At 42.5% G+C, this 20801-nt stretch overlaps 2 protein-coding genes across 4 annotated transcripts; one reads left to right on the top strand and one right to left on the bottom strand.

Annotated features, from left to right (window-relative positions):
- Window positions 1–764: 764 nt before the first annotated feature.
- atp5md (ATP synthase membrane subunit k) lies at window positions 765–2235 on the top strand. Of its 2 annotated transcripts, none has more exons than XM_070918190.1 (4): window positions 765–832; window positions 1692–1796; window positions 1918–2005; window positions 2107–2235. In XM_070918190.1, the coding sequence occupies exons 2-3, from the start codon at window positions 1710–1712 to the stop codon at window positions 1999–2001; spliced, it is 171 nt and encodes a 56-aa protein (XP_070774291.1). In that variant the 5' UTR covers window positions 765–832; window positions 1692–1709; the 3' UTR covers window positions 2002–2005; window positions 2107–2235. The 2 variants fall into 2 exon arrangements, with proteins under 2 accessions (XP_070774291.1, XP_070774300.1); XM_070918199.1 differs by having other exon boundaries at window positions 2086–2235.
- taf5 (TAF5 RNA polymerase II, TATA box binding protein (TBP)-associated factor) lies at window positions 2235–7299 on the bottom strand. 2 transcript variants are annotated; one of them, XM_070918167.1, is made up of 11 exons: window positions 6858–7299; window positions 6039–6267; window positions 5614–5929; window positions 5332–5495; window positions 4810–4945; window positions 4555–4675; window positions 4291–4420; window positions 3873–4037; window positions 3582–3759; window positions 2977–3154; window positions 2235–2836 (listed from the first exon to the last, which is right to left on the bottom strand). In XM_070918167.1, the coding sequence occupies exons 1-11, from the start codon at window positions 7297–7299 to the stop codon at window positions 2622–2624; spliced, it is 2274 nt and encodes a 757-aa protein (XP_070774268.1). In that variant the 3' UTR covers window positions 2235–2621. The 2 variants fall into 2 exon arrangements, with proteins under 2 accessions (XP_070774268.1, XP_070774278.1); XM_070918177.1 differs by having other exon boundaries at window positions 6882–7299.
- Window positions 7300–20801: the final 13502 nt, after the last annotated feature.

Genomic DNA, 20801 nt, shown 5'->3' with positions numbered 1-20801 from the left:
GTCGTCTGAGAAAACCAAACTCATTGTCAATAAACAGATCAGTTCAAAACCTCTTAACCCGCTGATGATATAAAAAGTTGAGATTATGCTAAGTGACGAACGAATGTAGAAAAGCATGAAACCCAGTTTGTGCCTCTCGTGTGCCTCAATAATCGTTTTTCCATTTGAGACTTAGTCCCTGTTACATTACAGTGTTACAGACGCATGAGAGCCACAAACCTGGCTCTCTCTAATCAGACAGTTTGATTCCTCACATGCACATCTAAATACTTTAAGCAGTTGGAGAAATATAACCTAGTCCATTTGGACCAGTTGCCATAATGCAGCGTAAAAAGTTAACCCACGAAATGCACGAGACCACATTAGCTACCAGTATCATATTTTACCACTCGGGCTACCGTTAATCACAAAGCAAGTTTGCCAGCAGACAAAGGGCTCATTCCGATATAGACAAACTCGATGTTGATTCAAACATATATCAAATTGTTCCTTCAGCATTTATCATGAAATGTTTCCTTACGTTAAATCTCCGGCTTGCGAATATAAAAACTCACATGTTGTTCAGCAACACGCCATGATCCCAACCCGGAAGAAAAACCCATGTGAGCGTTTTCTTCTTTGTCCAATCACACACAAGAAAGAATGATTGACGCCATCTTTAGCCACTCAGTGGTCGTTTTAGACCCTAACTTTGAGTGACATTATTTTGAACCAATACTGACATACTTTTGGATTACTGCGAGTAGGCGGGACTTCCTTGTGAATTTAGCATTGCGGCCTCTGCTGAAGGACACCTGTCTCATTCTGTTTGCACAGCGGTCGTGTGTTAAAGGTAAGACATAACACGTTAAGAAACATATTAACACTTTCACTTTGGTTTTATGAATGCAGAGTAGCGTCCATGTTGTATTTAAAACGTCTCTGTGACAATGTACTATTTGGCTAACTGTCTGAAAATTAAACTACCTAGCAGGCTAGCCTAGCAAGCTAACGTTAACTTACTATAGAGTGTGCTAGCTAAGAAGCTATGTTGTTACTGACCGATGAAAGTCAGTCTGAATGAAATGCCCTCTATTAGTGCATTTGTCAACTACAACATCATTGCATATAAGCGGGTTAACCTGTCATCAGTATTGTTCTGGAGTATTGCGTTGAGGCTTTTTCTCAGCTTCTTGACACATCACATTTTATCGAGGTAGCGTTACTTGGCATGTCACCATTAGACTTGCACACTCTCTTATGTAATAAAGCTAGTAAATTCAGTATCTAATGTACAATTGCAAGAACGTTGTTTTTTGTGTGGCGGGCCAAAATAAAACAAGGGAATTCTCTAGTGCTTCTTGAATAACGTTACTAGTTAACATGCTTGAGTTTGCCCACACTCGTGCAATAACGAAATCTATGTTGTGTGATTAGATTTTATCAATATCAGTTTCATCTGCTGATATCATAATGACATATTTATTGGTTTCTCAAGGTGACGTCTTGAAATGCCCTGCCCGACCAATAATCTCAAACCCAAAGATATTCAAGTTATTATCATAGAAGACTACAAATATGACCTAACAGGAACTTAACGGACTGTAAAAATGTAATTATCAAAATGGTTTGTCACATATACTGTTCCCAAGGTCAAGAATGAACTTGCTCTTCAACTGTATTATTAATCACCTTTATTCTCCTTGTGTTAGGACCATTAATAATCCATCATGGGAGGACATGACGCAGGAACACAGCACCAATTCACTGGGATTGCTAAGTACTTCAATTCATACACAATCACAGGAAGGAGGAATGTGAGTTGTGTGCAACGGAAACTGCATTTTCACACTCGACAGTTAAACTGTCATGCCTAAAGCTTTCATGCCTCTATGAATTTCTCATCCTTGCTGCTTTTTTTTTCTTTTCTGTCTCTAGTGTGTTTTGGCCACATATGCCAGCATACTTACCATTGCCCTTTTCTTCAAATTGAAGCCCAAGAAACAGGTCACAGAAAAGTGACAATGTAAGTGCATTTAATTCTCTCCATTCTATGAGTTTCCAAATCCATTGTATTTTACTATTGCTCCATTCGTTTAACTCAAGGTCCTTATTGTCTCCTTACAGGTGTCCATTATGACCATCTTTCAAACAGCAGGGAGTGGAGGAAGCAGCTGGACATGCTTGTTATAAAATATGACTGCTTGGTTTCCTTATGTTAACAATAAAGAACATGTATGCCCAAAACATAGAAAACATGTTTGTTTTATTTACAGTGTACACCAGTATAAAAGACTATGATACAGAAATGTCAGCCACGTGTTGATCAAAGCTGTACTCATGGCAGTGATTTAAAAAAAACAAACAAAAAAAAAACCCCGTCCTCAATCAACAATGGCACTTTTCTCAGGCGAGGGGTTCAGCTTGATTTGGGACGTGAATCTGTCAGACTGAGGGCCAGAACAAGAGTTGGCTAATGTAATTTTTATCTTCACTTACAGCTAGATGTTCACCAGATGTGATTTGTTGATAGTACAGTTTCGTTTTATTCCCACTGCACAAAAAACCTCTTCAGTTGCTTGGGGCCCAGAAGTTAGCTTCATTTCAAGTTTCTATAGATCATTTCCTCATAATTCAATGTCTCATGGATTGTAGGCCCCAGCGGCCAGCAGCAGGTTCCTGCGGGTGAAGTGAAGGTGTACTACAGGTGTGGATTTAGACATGTAGGTGCCCAGCAGAAGCTCCTGGGAGTTATCTTGTAGATGGACGTGTCCTGTAGCTGCTGTGAAATCATCGGTCTCTAAATCATCAAATGCTTTCGTAGCATCCCACAGACGAACAGTGTTGTCCATGGAGCCTAGAAACAAAACAAGATGAAACATTGTCACTGCAAGTACCTTCATCACTCTCTAAATCAAATTTCAACAAATCTGGCTACAAACAGTTAATGTTAATAGATAATTGAACTGATGTCAAGAGATATTGTCTGTCACCCACCGGAGGCAAGGATCTCGCCGTCTCTGCTGAACTTGAGGGAGTAGATGGTATCTGTGTGGCCTTTAAGTTCTCCAATCATCAGTCCATGACCGATGTCCCACAGAAGAACTCTGGCATCAGTGGCTCCTGATGCCAAGAACTTCCCATTGGGAGAGAAAGCCAGCGCGTGGATCGGACCCTGGAAGATAAAGACTGGCTCAGTATTTGTCTGTAGCAGCCCACTCTGCCGTGCTGTGCTGCAGTAACAATATGTGAATCTTAAGCATCTTTAACTCTGTGAGTGTAAAGAAAACTCTGAACAGCCTTAATTTATAGGAAATGGTGAAGGTGTTGCTCCAAGTTAACAAAGGCAATGTGACCAAAAGTCAAACCGGATCCCTAACTTATCAGTAGACATCACAATATTTGCTGATGTGTGTGACATTGTGTCAAACTAAACTAATTACGAGAATTCTCAACTATGCAAACTAACAGTGACCCTAATGCTTGATTTCAATACTTTCAACAACAGATTTGGCTATAATGATATGACCCCTCTGATAATGTGCACAGCCCTATAAAATACAAATATATATAAAAAGTACTGCACTGGTGACTCGTCTGACCTTGTGACCGGTGAAGATGCGGACACAGTTTCCGTTCAGGACGTCCCAAAGCCGGATGGTGCGATCAGACGACCCTGTGGCGACATAATTGGAGTTGGGGTGGAAGCGGGTGCAAGTGACATCAGCTAGGTGACCAGAAAACATCCGCAGAGGCTGGTAGTGATCTGTCGCCCACAGGCTGTCAGAGAAAGCACAACATAGACCAATGATCGACATCTGTACAGCACATTTCCCCCAGTGTTACAGAAGAATGTGGAAGGAATCTGTGTGTGAAAGTATGCAGTTTGTTACCGGGCAACTCTGTCATGTCCCCCGGAGATAAAATAGTACCCATGGGGGGAAAACTGGGTGTCCCACACTGGGTAGTTGTGGCCTTTGTAGCCCACCAGACAAGTAAATGTTTGGAGACTCCACAGCCTGATTGTACCATCTTCAGAACTTGACAACAAGTAGTTTCTGAAAGGCAAAAGGAGAAGGTCATGGTCATGTTAAGATGCACATAAAGATCCTTTTCTTAATACTCTTCATCAACACACCTCTTCTACTTGCCTTAATTATTATAACTAATATTTTCATTTTAAAAAATCAGCAACTTTCTCAATATCTGTTGTAAAGACAGAAAATGTTTCTTCTGGGTTAAATGTACATGAACATGAGTGCTCATGCTGACTTCATAAGCCATAAAAATGAACAATGAAATGATTTATACCTGTCTGGGCTGAAGCTGATGCCATACACCGGGCCACTGTGTCCGTAGAGGATCTTTGACTCACTGGCCGTCTTCTCATCCATGATCCTCTCCAGCACGTCGTCTGACTCTTTGTCAATCAGATTCAAGTCTGGAGAGAGACAGAGAGAGAGAGAGAGAGAGAGAGAGAGAGAGAGAGACAGAGAGAAGAGGGGGATTCATGTAGAAAGTGAGAACAACATCGAGCGAGGCTCATTCATCAGTGGTCACTGTCATACGATTTACCTGCTGCAGACTTGACCTTGCGGAGCTTTTTCGGCGTGACACTCCACACCCGTACTGTGGAGTCAGCGAAGCCTCCTGCAATCAGGCTGGAGTCGTCTGTGAAGTCCACTGCAGTCAGACCCTGCAGGGCAAAAGGGGAGAACAATTAGACATCATTCTCCAGCAGTTTACAACCAACTGTCCAAACTCTACCACTTGCTTAAATGTATAAACATGTTAGACATAAAGGGATGCGGCAATGAGTTATTGACCCACCTGGTAGGCATTGAGAAAAGAGTAGAAGCAGATGGAAGGGAGGTTATCTGGTCCCAGCCGGATCCTCTTGGTGGACTCCTTCATGTACATGATCTTGTCCAGCTTGTCTGAATCTTTTAGTTCTGGCAAAGGTATCCTGAACAACAAGAAACAATGTCAACTGTCACTGACCGACTGTAAATAAGTGAAAATTAATTTTAAACATTGGAACAAGTTCACCATTAACTGTCTTGTACTGTGTGTAAGTGATTTCCTTCAAATTAAATGTTTGAATTCATAAGCAGTATGTGCGTAGTTGCTGGCAATAAAAGGCAACATAAAAGCTCGCGCTTTTACTCATTTTATTAATACCGATTTTACAAGGTATATAGGGATTAAATGGACACATGTTGATTGATAAAATGTTCTGGGCTTTTTAACTGAAATGTACCCAAATGCTGCAGCTAACTTCTAATGAATCGTACTGTCATCAGTTGATGGGACCAGCAGCGCATGTTCAGAGCTAATTAGCCATGTATCTACCTGGTCTGTGAAGGTGCATTAGGATCCTGCTTCTTGCTCTTGGAGCCCATGCTATCCTTTTTGGGTTTCTTCTTCTTGGGTTTACCCTCCTCATTCTCTGCCTCCTCGTCCTCATCATCAAGAGGCAGCTCGATTTCTGGTTCCTTCAGCAGCCCATAGTAAACCTTAATTGAATGATAACAAAACAAGAACATGCCATGAATCCAGCATAAAAAAAGCGTGGGGAGACAAAGACAACAGCTCACATCATATTGTATATGTGTGTTGGTGTATTAATCCAACCTTAGCCTTATTGGCTTCTCGCTTGCCCTCTCCAGCCAAGCTGCCAGACATGGCATCAATCTGGCTCTTGCTGCGGGGCATGCCATCGAAGATGTCAATGTAGAGGTGCTCTTGGATGATATTCCAGATCTGGTTGTTCTGACGCTCCTGCAGGTGCCTCTTCAGTAGCTGGTAAGAGTCACGGGAGATGCGCAGCACAAACTTGCTGGTGCGGAAGTCCAGAAGGGTCTCATTGCCTCTCATGTGCTCCCTCTTGGTCAGGCTGGACAAAATACGCAAGTCGTCTTCGTAGTAGCACTCTTGATCCCCGCTGAACCTGAGACGGAGAGGAACAGAAGACGTAGGGGTTATTCAAGTGTGCGGGTTTTAATGCTGCCAGCAACAAAGAGGACACACAATACACACAACACGTCAAGGAAACTCACTTTTCAAAGAACACCTTGGCCTCATTTTCGTGATTGTTGTACACCAGCTCCAGATACATGTGGACAAACAGCGGGTAGAAGACCTGGGACAGTTCTGCACGGTGACAGTCCAAAACCGATTCTATGAACCTCTTCAGGCCGCTGTAGTAAACCCCGTACAGAGCCGGGTCTCCCTGCTGGCTGTAAGCTGACAGCACCACGTTGACGTCTGGCTGGTCCTCCCCAGGAGCTGTTGAAACACAAGTCCAAGTGAGACGTGCATTCACACAGCTTCTTTTTTATTTTTTTTTTATGTTTTTATTTGTTTCTTTTTGTCCTTTAGGTAAAGAACATAACCTTAAACTTGAGAGAGCTAACATGACCACTAACAACCTATGTCTGAAAAGCACAGTTTGTTTTGCATCTTCATTTGCAATTACACTTAAAGAGAAGTGCACATTGGTAGTGGCTAATATGAATGGGAAATTACTGGCTAATTATATCGCTTAGCTTCAAAACAACTTCCCTAAAGTCAAAGGAAAATGAGTGATCTGAATGATCAGAAAGTGTCCACTCAGTGACCAGAAACATTGAAAACATCCGTACATACAATGCAACCCAAGCATGCCTGCGACACATACTGCCTTTGAGAAACTTTTTAAAAACCTGAATTGAGACTCTCAAAGAGGAGTTGGATCAGCACAAAGTTACGACACATTTGTAGTAACTCTATTGTCGTAAATGTGATAGTTATACATGGAGGAATTACTTGTTTCTAACTCGTAGCTTCGTTGGTGTTTTTATATCAACAGGGAACGTTTGGATTCGCAGCGGAACAACAATGAAACAGCCGCCGGGCTCTACCTTTGGTTGGCGCCTGGGCTGCAGCGGAGGATGAGACGGTCACCCGGCTGAGAAGAGAGCTCGCATCCCCGCCCTCTATCGCCACACTGCCGGCAGCACCACCCGAACCTGCCCCGGAGGAGTCACCCCCCTTCAGTTCCAGTGAATCCTCCGGTAGTCCCGCTTCACGACGCAAAATTTCGACGGACTCGGTGAGTTTGTTCTTTCTGAGGAATTGCAGGACTGCCAGCAGTGTCTGCTGGTCCTCCGGGGCTCCCGCCGGAGTTTTATTACTTCCAGCCGGAGCACTGGAGCCGGGGGACGTAGAGAGCGCTCTGCCGTCGTTTGCATTATTATTTCCACAGCCATCGCTTGATGGTTCTGTTTTAATGTCTTTTACTTCATCCGCCTCGACCAGACCACCTTGTACGGCCGCCATTTTAAAAATGAAATGCGCATGTGCAGGTTTAAAAACGGAAAACGCTCACCGTGCAAGATCGAGTCACCTGATTGGTGCTTATTGATGCAGCGTCATCCTGTGTAGAGCAGAAGTCCCGCCTCCCTCGCCGCCAGCAATTATAAATCAGAATAAAGTTTATTTATTTCACAGAAAGTAGAAAACATGAAGAAAGAATAAGCAAGTGCTGCAAGTCAACGAGCATAAATATTATGTAACATTGACAATAAAATGTGAAAAAAGATTTAAAAAATGTACAATATGACAAAAGTTCACAGTATGAAGTATACACAATATTTGCAATATGCATGATAGTAATCCAGATGTGCATTAATGTACATGTGTAAACAGTGCAATACATACATATACATTGTTTTTGTACATTTTTTATATTTTTATTTTTCATTCAAATAAATGTGAATGTGTATATATATTTTTTTACTTATTTTTTTTATATCTTATTTTTGTACATACTCTTATTTCTAATTTATGCTACTTTATGTTCTTGAATGGGAGCAACGGTACTGTATAATTTCCCCCTGGGGATCAATTAAGTATTTCTGATTCTGATTCTGATTCTGTAACGCATTGAGTCAAGTGTGTAAAATTTACGTTAATGTAACGTGTGTGTGTGTGTGTGTGTGTGTGTGTGTGTGTGTGTGTGTCAGTGGGGGTCCCGGGCCATGCTGATGAGGCCAGCTGCAGATGGAAAGAAACTGAAACTGTTCTTGAGGGGAGTGTCTCATACAGTTTGTGTCCCAGGTTGGGAGGGGCTCAGGGACCTGGAGGCGTACAGGTCCTGGAGGGATGGCAGTTTGCAGCCAATCACCTTCTCTGCGGAGCGAATATATCCTGCAGTCTGCCTTTGTCCTTGGCAGTGGCTGCAGCGTACCAGATGGTGATGGAGGAGGTGAGGATGATGAGAAGGATGGCGGTGTAAACTTCTTCTGCTGCTGCAGGAAGTACATCCTCAGCTGGGCTGTGATAGAGCTGATGTTCAGCTCCTACTTGAGGTCCTGGGCGATGATGGTGCCCAGGAAGCTGAGGGACTCCACTGGGGAATCACACAGGGTGATGGGGTGGGGCTGGGTTCTTTCTGTTATCCACTACCATCTCCTCTGTCTTTAGAGCGTTGAACTCCAAATTGTTCTGACTGCATTAGATCACCAGATGTTCATCCCCACCAGAGATGAGCCCAAAGAAATGAAAAACTGGTCTGTCGGGACATGAATAAATTGGGCTAAATCTAAATTTATAACCCATAATTTTATGACCAACGGGTTAAATTTTGCTCCAAAAGTCCTCAAATAAGCTTTTTGCATATTGACCATGCATAACTGTTTCACCTGTTGTCTATTTAGGCTCAGGTAAACTGTATGAATTTAAGCAGTAATTTTTATTTTCATTAAAGAGGTGAAATTTATTCATAACTTGGTGTGTGTACTTTAAGCTGCATCGCATGCTTCCTTACCATTTTGTACCAGATGGTGGCGCTTTGGTCCCACACAACCCCTGCACAGTCTTCAGTGTCCCAACCTGATGAACTCCTTGGACAAAGTATATCAGGTGATATGAATGAAATGTAAAGAAAAACAGAGCTGCAACACATGATTATTTTTGTTATTGATTAATCCACCAATTATTTTCTCGATTTAATCGATGATTTCTTTTGTCTATAAAAGGTCAGCAAATGGAAAAATCCCCATCACCCATCGTGACACCTTCACACGTCTTGTTTTGTCCTAAGATATTCAGTTTACTATCATAGAAGAGTAAGCAAACCTGAAAACATTTACATTTGAGAAGCTGAAGAGACAAATAGCTCTGCTGTCTTTCCAACCTGTCAGCTTAGTCATGCTTTTAAGACAGAGGTTTGTTTTAAAAAAAAAAAACACAACAAAACATTCATTTGATAATCAGATACTTAATGTCGGACAGTGTGTGATGCAATAAGGTGAGGACCATACAGGTTTTACTAAATAGCATTGTGGCCTTGATAAACACTTGATCAATTAAATGTAGTGTATAGTGTTTAATATACAACCTGTAGCAGAGAGGATAAACACAAGAGAGACAGACAGTACAAGCGAGTATCAGCAGTATTCACTTTGCATTCTGCTGAGGCTGGATTTCAGCCTGTACAGAATAACACACCGTCTCTGAACACTCTGAACTCCCTGTCATAGACACTCATATGCCGCTGACTGTGCATCTTTCGGGTCAGCACAGCATCTGTTTTCATCTGTCAGTAGAAAATTAGAACTTAACTGCATTTCATTTTCAAACAGTGTTTACTCGCTGGCAGTGTTTTAATTAATTAGTGAAATCTCTTCTATACTGGACTTTGCTCAAGATCTGTCTTTATTGTAACACCTTAATGATTGCAATAATAAGTACAATAATATTAGCTCACATACTTAATAATCTTGTTCTTTTGTTATATAAAAAAAGCAGGTTTAACATGCAGACTAAGGGATATAGTGTGGGGTGGGACAAAAGAAGGGTTCACAGCAGAAGCAGCAGGGCGTTGTATAACATTGCGGTGGCGCTGCTCTGTGTGAAGGGGAGATGGGGGTGGGGTTGGTGGGTGCAGGAGACACTCACGTTAACAGAAACTCAGGGCGTGGTCATCTGTGCAGGCTCATTGTAATGCTGCTAATTAGGGAGTGAGCATGCATTTGGTGTCATCCAATGTATGTGGTATAACACCTAAGATCAGCAACATACTACAAATGGATGACGTAGCTCTTGGTGTATTCACCTTCTCTCTTACCTATAGTAGAGATGCACATGATCAGATGTGTCAGGCCCAAGGTTATTGATTTAAGATCTATAAGCGTTCCCTTCATACAGCGATTTTCAGCCTGCTGTGTTGCACGTGCACCAACATAGGGTGGTGTGTGCTTTTGAGTCACTTCACTTCACTGTTGGGTTGAAGGGCTTTTATTTTGAAATTGTAGAATAATGAAAGATAATAAAGAGTATCATAAAGCGAGACAGCAATCTCCCCAAGTTGCTTTAATGTTTCATGACAGTACACTAGTGTGACATTGATATGAAATAAAACTGAGTGAGACTACGGAAATTAAATTAAATAGATACTCGAGTAACATTTTGAGCTACTGGCACTTTATACTTTACATTATACTTTTACTCTGGGGACAGATCTAATGGCTGTAGCTACTAGTTACATTTTCACATAAGCTCATGCAATACGATGCATTCAGTGCCCCATGGATCATCTAACATTATAATGCTGCTTCCACAAAAAAGCACCATCATTTTACACTCTGAAAGCCACCGTTCTTCACAGTAAAAGCTGTTTTTACATTTTCCCCTCTGCTGCTGCAGTACCCGGCAGCAACCTCGTGCAACCTTTAATTTCTTCTGGAGAAAGGAGTTACTGTTACTCGTTTGTCTTATCCACTTTTCCCAGATGCTTTTGGGATTTAAACGGACCTGAGTCACCGTCACAAAACCCACGTCTCTAACCTTTTGTCTTTCACTGCCCCGAGTTTGATGTGTGTGCACTCTTATGTTCAGTTTATGTAAAGCTGTTCGCACAGCAGTAATGAAATGGGTGAAAGCGTATTCAGTCGAATCCTCCTTTCACACTTCAGTGATGACTTTGCCCAGCTCCTGTCTGTGTGTGTGAGGAAGCTGGAAGACTCTCCCACCAGCCCCTCTCTCTCTCTCTCTCTCTCTCTCTCTCTCTCTCTCTCGCTCTCTCTTTCAGGAGGCAGCAGGGTGTGGCCTCACCCAGCAGAGACAGCTTTGTTGGAGCACACAGAGACCCTCAAAGAATCATATGCACATAAACCTCTGAAATCCACATTGCTGCAGAGCCATAACACACTTATTCAGAGCAATAAGATAGTATGTAATTTAATCCAAACTTCAAACCAAAAATCGCTGTTATGCATTTTTGAGCATTATACAATGTTCATGCTTACGTCATTGTCAAGCCAATTCTGCTGCTTGTTATAAGAGCTTACATTCAAATGGTAGTAACCAGTATAGAGCTGATGCCACTGACATTCATCACTGATTTTAATTACAAGGCTATTGCTGTGTGTTTACATGGTTAATGCATATCAGGAGTAGATGTACCCCACAAGCTCTTGTGCTTATGAGCCTGTAAAAATGTCATCTGATGAGATAGAAGGGAAGGTTTACAGCAGATGTGCTAATTGGTATTGGTGGCACCACCCCACGTCTGAAAAAAAAAAATAGAGCAGGTTCTTCGATACTGTGAAGTGCTCATTCGGATGAACATTTCACAGGTCAGATTTCCATTAGTTTGATATCACTTTTCCTTTTGTCTGAGGCACACAGTGTGCTGTGAATCCTAAAAGAAGATACACAGCAAAAGCTATTATTAAAAGAGGCTTTATGTAGCAGGAAAGTGTATATCTGCATGGTTTGTGTGTGTGTGTGTGTGAGTGAGCGCAGAGAGGGGCGTGGCAGTATTCTAGTCGCTGTCAGTGTTTTTATGTTTGATCTCAATGCTTGGAAGAAATAGTGAAGTTCAGCTGTATCTGCTGATCACTTGAAATAAATTCACCATCTCCATAAGATGCTGGAGATGATAAGACTGTAGACATAAATTGTCCAGAAGATGACGACACCTTGGATACCCTCTTCTACATCTTCTTTAGATTTAACACTCAAATGATGCTTCCCCGGCTTGCTGAGTTTCTTATGATGGGGTTATTGTTTTCCAGGCAGGAGCACCCAGCAGGCAGCCAGAGGGTGAGCGTGTGAAGCAGGCGATCTGTGATGCTTATCTGCACACTTAAAGGAAAGAGTTTTTGCCTTTCTGAAAACACTGCCCGTCTATCTCTAAGCAGCAAATGCTTAGGAAACGCAGAAATATCCCCCACTGAGATGCACAAGTAAATAATTCATGAGGTGTGACTCTCAGTGGAGGTAGAAAATGCCCTAAGAGAAGCAAAGAGGGAGGGAGGGAGAGAGTGAGGAGAAGATGAAGGGAGAGAAAAGAGTAGAGGGAGGTTGGGGGGGGAGGCAGCATGGTGGGTGGGATGGGCTGTGGGTCAGGGAATAGGAGGGGTGGGGCAGAGCATGGGGAGCAGTAACAAGACAGAAAGGATGGTAGTCTGGGTCTGGTTGATAGGGAGGGTAAGGAGAGGAGCTTAGATGAGATCGTGAATGTGAGAGGTGACATGTAACGGTGAGAGGCAGGTGTAAAGGAAGGCGTGAAACAGCAAATGAAGAGAGCTAACAGTGAAGCAGATTTCTTACAGTGACGTGAGGATTTCTCTTCCCGTAGTCGTTAGCAACAAAGACTTGCATCTTCATCCAGGTTTAATGGACACTGAGGTGAAGCAATAAAACAGAGCTGTGTGCTTCTTGAATATAGTTCTCTCTCTAATTACACACAAAAATCAATTTTTACACCAGCTGTATCACAAAACGTGCAGGTGGAAACACGTGTATCGGGTTAGGTTGCCACCGAATTCCCTGAAATCCATCTTTATGTTACCGTAACTCACTCAAAGCTCCACGATCAAGTTATTTCTGGTTAGCTTCTGCCCTGTCATTCCTTGTCTTGTAGAGGCTGCTCTTATTTTCTTTGGCCTATGTGTGTGCGATGGCGCACTTGTGTGTGTGCGTGCATGAATGCGTCTTAGAACCTTTTGCCCACCCAAGCGGAATAATGGGTGTGAAAGGCAGAGCTGTGGCACTAGAGATCTCCGGTTTGGGGGGGTGAAATGTGGGGAGCCTGCATTATTCAATACTGACCTAACTGGAGAGCTGGATCCTGCACGCAGTTGTCGGCTCTGCTGACCTCATGGATGGGCGGTGGCAGCCGCATGGAAGCAAGACTGTTCAAAACCTCCAGAACAGCTGGGAGAAGTCTGGGGTGAGTGAACGAAATACGAAAATTTTCAAAGTGCCCATAAGCGAGGCATATTATCCCTGTCTGCTCAAAGGCAGCTGCTGCAGTAAGCATCAATACAAATGTGAGGTAGTTACACTGCAATAGCATCTGTCCTAACAGGTCTTTTAGTCGTATCATACGCAGCACTAAACATTTTTGATACTAAAAAATTGGTCCTATATTTACTTCGGTGACTGCTAACTATTATTATGACTAATCTGTCATAATCTGTGCTCACGTTTGCTTCTCCCACTGGAGTGAATTGACTCAGGACCTGCCGCTAGTCTCCTAAAGGGGCGGTGCAGTGACGAAAACCATGCGACACAGATACAGGAAGCATGCTAACATTTGCTAACGACGTTGCCATCTCTACAGCCGCGCCGCTAATGAGACTTAAAAACTTTGGTTGACCTGGAGGTTTGTCTAAAACCTGTATTATCTTCTTACCGCTCATGTTTCAGGCCCCCTCTGACCACATTTTAGGGATGTTCCCAGAACTTGGTGAGCACGATATTATCATAGCCGTACCAAAGATGGCCAAAACTATGTACTGTAGATAACCTGAAGTTGTAAAGCACAATTATACTTTAATATGTATGTGGCGAAGATGGATATTTTTTGCAGTGTACCAAGATGTGTGTGTGTGTGTGTGTTTGTGTATAACCCCTGGGGATTGAGTGACGCAAGGGTTAAACAGGGATTACATTGCTATACTGTATAGAAATAGAGGGATAAACTGCATATCCCCATCATCACATCTGGAAAGGACTGCCTCTACATGTGTGCATCTGTTAGCAAACGTGTGGAGTGGTGTTCAAGATCTTAATGATCTTTTTAAAGACATTTTATATTAAGAAGTTGTTTTCACTTTCTGCACAGCCTCTCCCTCTCTCTGCTTGCTGTTCCTCTCTGTTCCCTCCCACGCATTTTCTGTCTTCAGAGATCTAACCAGGCACTTAAGCAGCACCCCCCCACCCCGACCCCCACCCCCCACTACCCCACTACAGGTCCTTCACAACACAATGTTGTGCACCACAGCTTCTTCATCACTTTAAATAATGCAGGCCCCATCTAAAACTAATAAGGCAGCACAGTAAGACAAACCAAGAGACACGCAGAGTTCTATTGAGGCATTTTGATTCAACTCATTATTTCATGCACTCAAAGTGGTACGTCTCCGTATCACATATTACATCATTATTATTGCTGTTATTATAATTCATTATTGACTGTTGTTGAGCCACATGGAGTTATTATAGGACGAAGCTTTATGTAATAGACAATTCACTGCATGAGTGTCCTTTGTTCCCCACTATCCAAACCTCTTCAGATAGCTTCCCTATCAAATTAGCCTTCTCTGCGGTCCAGTGAGCATGTCTAAAGATTATCACACACACACACTGACTGACAGCTGCTGTGAGGACAAGATAAAGAAGTGGCCTCCAATTTGCTAAAGGTCAGAGTCCTGGTACATGAAGCCTGGATCAGTAATTACAATTTGTAACCAATGGCAACAAACATTTTAGAGACAAATAGTTTACATTTTTTATTATTTATACAGCATTTGCTGTTGTCAATAGAGATACCATCTAGAGTACAATGTACCTCTATTATCTGCTGTCTCACAATAAAGGTTTAGTACAGGCTATTCCACTCAGTCAGTCGGTTTCTTCCAAGTGTGTGTGGGTCTATTGTGAATAATCCAAAAAGAAAAGAAGAGAAATGGCTGTATTATTCGCTCTTTTCATCCATTTTACACTTTTCTAAGGGAGACGTACGGTATCCCCTCATAAATTAGAATAATTTATCTAGCTATATCGCACCTCTACACCCAGTGTGTGTCACATTGGCAGGAAATCTTCTCCGAGGACATCCAGGACAATAGACAGATGGGCTGATAAAAAGATCCCTCTCTCGCATGTAGCGAGCTTTATTTAAATTCCTGAAATCTGTTAATGGGACCTGAACTAAATCCTGATCCGGCTCTGTGAGCCAAAGTGTTCAGAGGCACCTTTTCATTGTAGGTTATCAGTTAATTTGTTGGAAAGGACACATTGATTTTTCATTCAGTTGCCTGCCATCACAGAGGTGAGGGACTACTACTGCAAGGCCAGAATGTAGTCAATCATTCAGAAATGTAGATACATACATCAGAAATGACAGAACAGGCAAATGCACAAACAAACCTGTTTATGGTAAAGCAATGCTCTTTGTTCTCCTTGAGGTGTGTGTGTGTGTGTTTCTGTGTCTCGAAATAGAGGATGGGGCTAGACCGGGTTTTCCTTTGTTACCACCATTTGATGTCACCAGGAGGGGCGGGTGGACAGGATCATGGGAATGTCCTTGGGGACCGACCGACCTGTTCAAACACAGCGACAGAAGGACACGACGGACTGGTATATTCACATGGCAGAAACACAGATTTTTGCCTTCACTGAGAAATCACCAGTCTTTAGACAACACTTATGAGACAATAAGTCATTAAAAACATGTCTCCAATAAGGCTTCAAAACTTTTTCTTTGCTGTCTTGCTTTAACTAGGAATACAGTAATCAGCAAATACAAGTTAGTTATTTGGAAGAGTCAGAACAGCAGATTTCCATTTAGATGATCCCTATCTGATACTAAAAAGCAGGTTCAAAAGGAAATAACTTCTCAAGGGAATTCAATGAAATATTAATAGAACATTTTAGCAATATCTTAAATTGCCCTTCAAGTTATAAAGCAGAGTTAGCTGCTTATTTCACATTTATCTCTAATGGAATCTGAATCTGCTGAGTTTAATGTCCATTTATATTTTGTGAGAGGAAAGCAAATTATTCAGTGTAATTAACATGACGTCTCCATCTCCCTGAGCAATAACGGGATGTCTTCACCCTCAGAGAGCCTGTAATTATGCTATTTGATGAAAAAAAAGAGAAGCACGGCGAGCATCAGTTTGAGTGTCAATTAGATAATAGTCTCATCCGCACACCTGTAGGGGAGTTCACATCCTGACCTCATAGCACATAGTGACATGTTGCACTCTCACAGCTCTCTGCACTCAATATACATGGTGAACACAGAAAACCAAAACCCCAACAGATAAACTAACCAGAGAACAGGCCTAAAGAGATGGATTTACACAGACGAGTGATATATGACCCGTCAGTCTGCTCAAAAACTGACTGTACAGGCCTCTAAACTGCTTTTTAATTAATAGCTGATGCTGGTCCATCGATCTGCTTCCTAATTATGGGGCGTTAGCTTCCTATAGATCCGCTACCCTTCCGATGCAACAACCCCACACACAGACCCATCATGCATACCTCCACGCCACTCAGCTGGATGTTTAACTCTATCCACTTCATTGTGGGAGGTTAATATTTTAACAGTTTACCAGCCAGAAACGTAGCCTGAATGAGGTCTTCGGCCCTCAAGCCCCACGGGCTCAGAATGAGAGGACGTCTTTAATTACAACCACGCCAAGATAATGGAATGCTTTTGGTGTTTTCTGCCCGATCAATAGCTGTTTATGTGTGTACAGTGACACAGTATATCAGCCTCTGGGCAGACTGCCAGCAGGTGGGGAATGACTCCAGTCAGCACTTTGGGAGCTGGGAGAGGAGGGGAGGAGGGGAGGAGGGGAGGAGAGGAGGGAGGGAGGGGCAAATACACATGCCTACTACAGGCCTGGAGATAGCATGCCTTGGAATTGTGTGTGTTATTCCGTGTTAATGTAGTGCAGCAAAGAGGGGGGAGCAGAGGGTGCAGAGGTGCCGACGTCCCTCGTACCGTGGCTTTAAAAGCTGTCTGCAGCAGCACAGTGTGAGACAGACAGACAGACGTAGAAATGCACAGGAAAATGGAGGAACATGAATATGATTACAGTGTTTATGTGAGTATGTGTGCACAAAGTTGATTTAATTCATTCTGTTTCGTGTGTGTGTTTATAGTAAAGTAGCTCTACAGCCACCAGTTATGGCCTTCTACTGGGCTCCGTCTGCACGGCCCAGCTGTAGATAAAGATGCTCATGGTTCTTCAGTGATGGATGTTCAAACCCTCCATCACACATCATGCAGATACTGTGTAGCTTGTGACACTGCACGTGAGATAAGTGAAATAAATGGGATGTGCTGACTATAAAAAAAACATTGCTGCAGTTTGTCGTCATCCACGGCCTGTCAAGCACATTTTATTTATTTTTGCACATCTGTAACTCACATCTGTAACTCCACACTGGCAAAACAAATTGAATCACTGAGTTAACAACATCTGTCCGAGGGTTTCTCTCACTCAACTGCCATCAATAAGGCACTGCCGTTGATCAGCGAAACGTCAGCCGGCCAATTCTTCTCCATAGAAAGACAATCTCAGGAAATCATAACACCATAAAGGCATTCTTTGCTGCCTTAAGATCTTGAATGATGTCTTGTAATTACCCTGCGCTCACCCCTGACCAGCAGGTTAGATTGAATGACTCACTTCTAGGGAAACACTCAGCAGCAGTCCAGCACTAATCTTAATGTCATTTCTTCAAGCTTCAAGGTTGAAATAGATAGCAACACTCAAATGGGCACAGGGGAGTAAGGTGATGACGGTACTGTTCGATTCTTTAGCACCACACACACACACCAAACACCACCTACAAAGACATTATCACCTTCAGTGGGTGAAGGCTAAAAGATGCATGCAGCACTAAAGGGGCAATAAACCTTGGTAGCCACTTCACAGCTAAACCAACTAAAGAGATAATTCAACAGACTAAAAAATGACTTTCCAAGATGGTAGACTTTATTAAGCATTTATAACTTGCAACAAATTTTATTAATGGTTAATAAATAATTTATTTACAAATTAAACCAACAAGATATCGCGTGTTAATTGTGAGCTTTAGAGGCCATTTTAGTTACCTTTGGACAGAGTCTAGGCTAGCTGTTTCCTCCTGTTTCCAGTCTTTATGCTAAGCAAAGCTAACCTGCTAGCTTCATGAAAGTGGTATCAATCTCCTCATGTACCTGATTGAATGAAAAAGTTGGATAAAAAGACTCAGCAAGAAAGGACAGGCTCCAGCCAAAAGGATTTTTCACAGCATTGCAGTGCAAAACTTGTTCTTTTTAATGGCTTTTTACGGATCTATAAAGGATTAATACATTGTTTGTACCGTTAAAAAGGCATTTGTTTCAATCTAACAAAAACCCTTTACAAAGTACGCCTTATTAGAAATATTATCCATCCCATTGAAACAATGTCATCCCACACCAGAGGTAACAAGGTCTTTCTCTAATCATCAGGCAGCACTTTTCAAACAAGGGTCCATGTCGAGGCTGTCCCTGGTTATTTTACATTCAGAATATCTGCAAACATCGATGTAAAGTTAAAACTGGTGTGCACTGACTTTGGTTTGAATCAGCTCCTTTGAGAAGCCCGTCTGCACAATGATTCTCTCCTCTCTCAGGACCCTTTGACGAAATGAGATGATTTGTTTTCTTGAACCTGTACTCACTATGGACAGCAGCGTGTGCACACTGAGCGCCACTTTTCAACTTCTTCTAAAGCGACTTTCTATTCGTCATGTTCTTAAAGAAGAGGACACGTTCAAACATGAATGACCTTCATGCCTTTGACAGCAGTGGGCATGCTTTGCATTTTGATGGGCTGCCACGTGCACTGGGAGACGTTGTAACAGACTCAGACCTGATACGGGGTTTCTCCATTAGTTCTTGCTGCATTTCAGCAAATGAGGGCAGAGTATGAGGTGGCTCGTGGGTATTAGGATGATTTTAAAAAATTGGAAGCATTATAAGGCGAAGGTGTGGCAGCCGTGTGAACAAATCCCACAAATCTGAGTCAAAGTGCTTTAATCAGTCACTGCCAGTGATCGATCGAATCCCACCTTTATGTCTCATTAACTGCATGTGTCACTATTGTTCCTGCACCTCATAGAAGAAGGATGTGTGAAACACCAAGGGGGCAGGGGAGTATGGACAGCACCTCCTCCCCCAATTCGAACAGCTCGAACTGGCCCCTCCCAGTTGCCACATGCACGTCTGGATGTTTGAAGACTGTACTGTGTGCAGCATGGGAGATTTGTCAATAAGTCGGCCTCTGGAGGCAGGTAATCTTTATTCCTCCAGCCTGACAGCCTGCGGCGCTTTGTGTGGGGAAGGGATTGTCCCTCTGTGTCCTTTTCCAGTTCTTACATCCTCTGCTGCACATTGATAGGTAGCTACTGAGGCAGTTTAATGTATAAATCATACAGTAATCTCACTCGCAGTGTGAAACTGGACAAGAGGACAACTTCAAAGGTGATATTGTTTGTAATGTAGGATGTATCAATGATCTATGATAAGGAAAGGAACATAAATAAAACAAAAATACCTACTGATTGTTTTAGTGGAGCTAAAATAATCACAGGAGCCTGAGAAGCAAAAACCTCATTAATCCAGTCAAGGCCGCAGTCAGTGTGTCATTGTTGTAGATAACAAGTCCGACATATTTACACCAACAGATTCTGTGAGAAAATTGCAGTGTTGTGCTCGATATCAACACACGCAATATAATAAGAGGCTTTTCAAGGTTAGACACGAATTCTCTCGAAGATGAAGATAAAATGTCAACCCCACAAATGAGAAGTTTAGAGAAAGTAGTAAAACCAGCTAACCAGCATCTCTGAAGCTGGGAACAAGGCAGAAGATGTCTTTAAAGCTACACTATTCAGTATTTTTAAATCAATGTGGGCTCAGACGATAAATATAATGTAAAAGGGGTCACTTTTATGAACCCACAGGGAATTATCGCCTGATGCTGCAGTTCCCCTCAGCTCTGCGGAGAGAGTTTAGCATCTTCCAGGGCATTATTTTGGTTTTATGTCTCACAGCTTTACTGTTATAGCTCACTGCTGTCATATCCAGCCATAACAGGCTACTGTTTTCAGGGGAAAAAGCTCCAAAAGCCAAACCTAGTGTCGGCTACCTGCCCAGCACCAAGCAGCAAACAGACAAAGTTAGCTGGTGAACATAGTGGAGCATTTAGCAGCTAAAGAACTTTGGGTAATACGCTTATCTTCTGTCTTGCAGAGAGTTAGATGAGCAGACAGATACCACGCTCAAATCTGCCTGTTAAATATGAAGACACAGCCAGCTGCGGGCTAGCTTAGCTCAGCATAAAGGCCGGAAACAGGGGACAAGCATAACCCCCTGTAAAACAGCAAATTGCTGTTTTACACTTCTGTATTTGCGGGGATTTAACAAAGGAGATATAACGCGTTAATCAGTGGGCTTTGGAGGTGCTGGGAGGCTGAAGGTGACTTTTGCACAGACCAGTGCAGGCTCTTCATAACCTTGAAAAGAATCATCATCATGGTTTTAATGAAAGTGTGTTCCCGGGTTCATCTGTAGAGCACTTCTGCTTCAACAAAAACAACGACCAGGAGAACATCTCTGACAGGAACTGACTTAACCATATACCTACACAGCTGGTAACTTTTTATTGAGAAATTGATTTTGCCTTGATAAAATAGCCTTTAGTGTAATTTCAAAGGTGCATTGGCTACACTGAAGTCTTCAGGGCCTGATGATTAATGATAGCAGAATGACTCTG

The sequence above is a fragment of the Enoplosus armatus genome, chromosome 2, assembly GCF_043641665.1.
Source record: "Enoplosus armatus isolate fEnoArm2 chromosome 2, fEnoArm2.hap1, whole genome shotgun sequence".
NCBI lineage: Eukaryota > Metazoa > Chordata > Actinopteri > Centrarchiformes > Enoplosidae > Enoplosus > Enoplosus armatus.
The sequence above is the reverse complement of the archived record's forward strand: the minus strand, read 5'-3'. Positions and strand labels throughout refer to the sequence as shown.